This window comes from Buceros rhinoceros, unplaced genomic scaffold, assembly GCF_000710305.1.
Source record: "Buceros rhinoceros silvestris isolate BGI_N320 unplaced genomic scaffold, ASM71030v1 scaffold8607, whole genome shotgun sequence".
NCBI classification, from domain to species: Eukaryota; Metazoa; Chordata; class Aves; order Bucerotiformes; family Bucerotidae; genus Buceros; species Buceros rhinoceros.
The window spans coordinates 21,655-24,348 of NW_010423884.1; the positions used below are offsets into that span (position 1 = coordinate 21,655).

A 2,694-nucleotide genomic window follows, 5' to 3' on the forward strand; every position below is an offset into this window, starting at 1 on the left:
TTAGTGAAATGCTGTTAATCAAATTTAAGGTGTAGTTTCTTCAAATAGTTTTTTCTCTTGATATTCTTAATAACAGCTTCACTGTCACAAAAATGAGTGCAGACCAGACCTCACGCATGAGATTCTTGTAGTATTTGTAACTGAATGCGTTATCAAGTACCTGGAAAATACAGACTCTATCACAGAAATGTGTTCTAGAAACACATTTGGTGGTAAGCACATTCAGTGAGAAAACTTGAGGTCAGCATTACTCATCCCTAAGACTTTCTTCCTCCTTTTCCTGTCACTTACCGGTGGTCCTGCAGGAAAGGGTGGGGGCCAGCAAGACAAAAACGATGGAGATGCCCTGAATTTTGATCCAGACTACGAAAAAAACAAATCAGAAAGAAATTTCAGGCATTAGGATTTTACTTAAGATAATTATTTGAAGCAATTCACATACTATAAACTAAAGGCAACACATCCTAGCAATTTAATGAAACTGCAATAAAAACACACAGTAGCTACTTCTGCGGAGCGTTCCATGACTGGAGAAGTATAACTTACAGCATACATCTCACTGAGGAGGTAAATAATGCTGAAAGAGGATTCTAGTTAGTACAAGCACTTTAAAAAGTTTTTTGTAAACGGAAGTCAGTGGCTGCACTCCCACATGAAAAAGTGTATCTATCTAACATTGCCCAGAGGAAAGCAGATAATTGCTCTTGTGTGGCTGAGGGCACATGCTGACTAAATTCCGTTATGGTTGTGAATGTCTTTAAAGTGAGCTTAGATATTAATATGAAATGCTATTAACATGAAAGAAAAAAAGTAGAACCCTATGAAGAAATTTTGCTCAGACAGTAATATTTAAAAAAGATAACGCTGTTTTCAGCTGCACTGTTATTTACACTCCAACACAACAGGAAAAGTGAAGAGTGTATCAAAACCCCAGCCCTCATAATTCAAAAGAAAAGGTACAGCTGAGAGCTTCTACAACATCGGGACACCCCTTTTACTGCCTCAGTGTCCCGTGTAATGAAACGTATCAACTGAATAGAAAAAGTGCCATCTTAACACACCAACAATGCTACCATTAGCAGCGCTATCAATGTCCAGGGAACAACATCCCTCTTTTAAGTTATGAGGCAATCGCAAAGCAAAAGTCAGCTAGGGAGGTGGCTTTCCCTAGCAGACAGCAGCTCCGCAAAAGAGCTACCCTGTGGCCAGATTATTATGAAATGACAAACTGTCGGGTTCCAACATGCACATCTGCATATCCACTCTCAAAATGCTGTTACCTGCTTTCTAGAAAAATATAAGTATCATCTGATTGCCTCAAAATTCGTAATAATGCCAAGCTTAACAGTGGCATACATATTATTTCAGGTAAGGTTGAACTTACCCTTCCCAGGCCTGGGGCTCCTGGTGGTGTGGGAAAGCGTAGGTCTTGAGGGGAGAATCTTGCTTTCCTGCAGTTGTTTTTGTTTCGAGGTGACTGGGAAGACTTCTCACTTTCGTCTGTTGAGTATGGAGTCTCGTTTTCATTCTAGAAGACCAAAACATTTTTATGAGATACACCAAACAGTTTACAACAAGCAGTTTGTGTGAAAAAGCTTGGAAAGCCCCATCCACAGCCTTCCCTTTTTACAATCCTCCCAGTCCTACTCAGGAAAGATCTTACAACTTCAGAGTTTTATCTGCTCGCCATTATAGCTATGTTATCTTTCACTCATTAGTTTCATGTTGTCCCCTCCCTTCCTTCCATGCTGAGTTCAAGAAGTAAGGGGACACTTCCATTCCCTCTATCAGCTTGTGTCTGTTCACAATGGAATTGGGCCTCAATTCTCACTGCAAACACCGCAGTGCTATCAAAAATACTGAAAAACTTTATTCTCCCATTTCCTCTTTCCTTTTCAGAAGAATGAAAAAGCATCCCTCACCTCCCCCGAATTCCCCATCCCATTTACTGTTTCCTCGCTGGCTGGAGGAAGTAGATCACACAGGTTCTGCTCCTCCTGATTTCCGTATCCTGCGTAAGTAACAACACACGTGCCTCTCTTCTGATTGATGGATGCAATTGTTGCCAGGTACACATTACCATCCTCAGACCACACAGCATTACAGCTGTCGCCAACCTTCCACTGCAACAGGAGCAAGAGAGGTGGGTGAACACCTGCACTGATGATCACAGAGAAAGAAGCCTTTTTCTAAACTACTTTTTGAGTCAACAATGAGAAAGATGACTTCCACCCAGAAAGTTTTTCCTTTGTGTTTAGTGAAATTGGTCAATGCCACCTATTAGTAAGGTTTATAACATTAGCATCCCCCACCCCAGAGCGTTAGTCACAGTGATGAAAAGCTGCTGTTGAGTACCACGGAGAAGCACAACACGCAGTACGAGCATTTACGGGTGAGGTGACCTGCTTCGAAGGCGCTGAGCCGCTCTTCTTTCTATTCCTGTTCTTTTTGTTGTTTTTTCTCTTCATCAGCAGCCGCTGCTCCTGCTTGTCCGCAGGCTCTGAACACTCTCCATTCTTCAAAGCGTTCTTCGGGAGAAGAAAGGAAGAAAACAGTAAAAGGCAAACCCAGCGCCCTGGCCCAGGTTCCCGCTGCGCCCGGGCCGCCCCCCGTACCTTGAAGGAGGCCACCGCCTTGTCGTACGCCTTGATGAGGGCCGTGTCGTCCCACACGTCCGAGTCGTCGCTCTGCAAG

General features: G+C 43.1%; 1 protein-coding gene across 1 annotated transcript in view; it reads right to left on the reverse strand.

Moving 5' to 3' along the window:
- Positions 1–2,685, reverse strand: part of LOC104497346 (survival motor neuron protein-like) — a 4,315-nt gene extending 1,630 nt beyond the window's left edge. Inside the window, exons 1-5 of the mRNA XM_010140585.1 lie at positions 2,616–2,685; positions 2,403–2,528; positions 1,950–2,123; positions 1,385–1,528; positions 292–363 (exon numbers count right to left, since the gene is read on the reverse strand). Of these exons, the coding sequence (XP_010138887.1) occupies positions 292–363; positions 1,385–1,528; positions 1,950–2,123; positions 2,403–2,468 (456 nt within the window). The 5' untranslated portion in view covers positions 2,469–2,528; positions 2,616–2,685. The remainder of the gene's footprint in view (positions 1–291; positions 364–1,384; positions 1,529–1,949; positions 2,124–2,402; positions 2,529–2,615) is intronic.
- Positions 2,686–2,694: the final 9 nt, after the last annotated feature.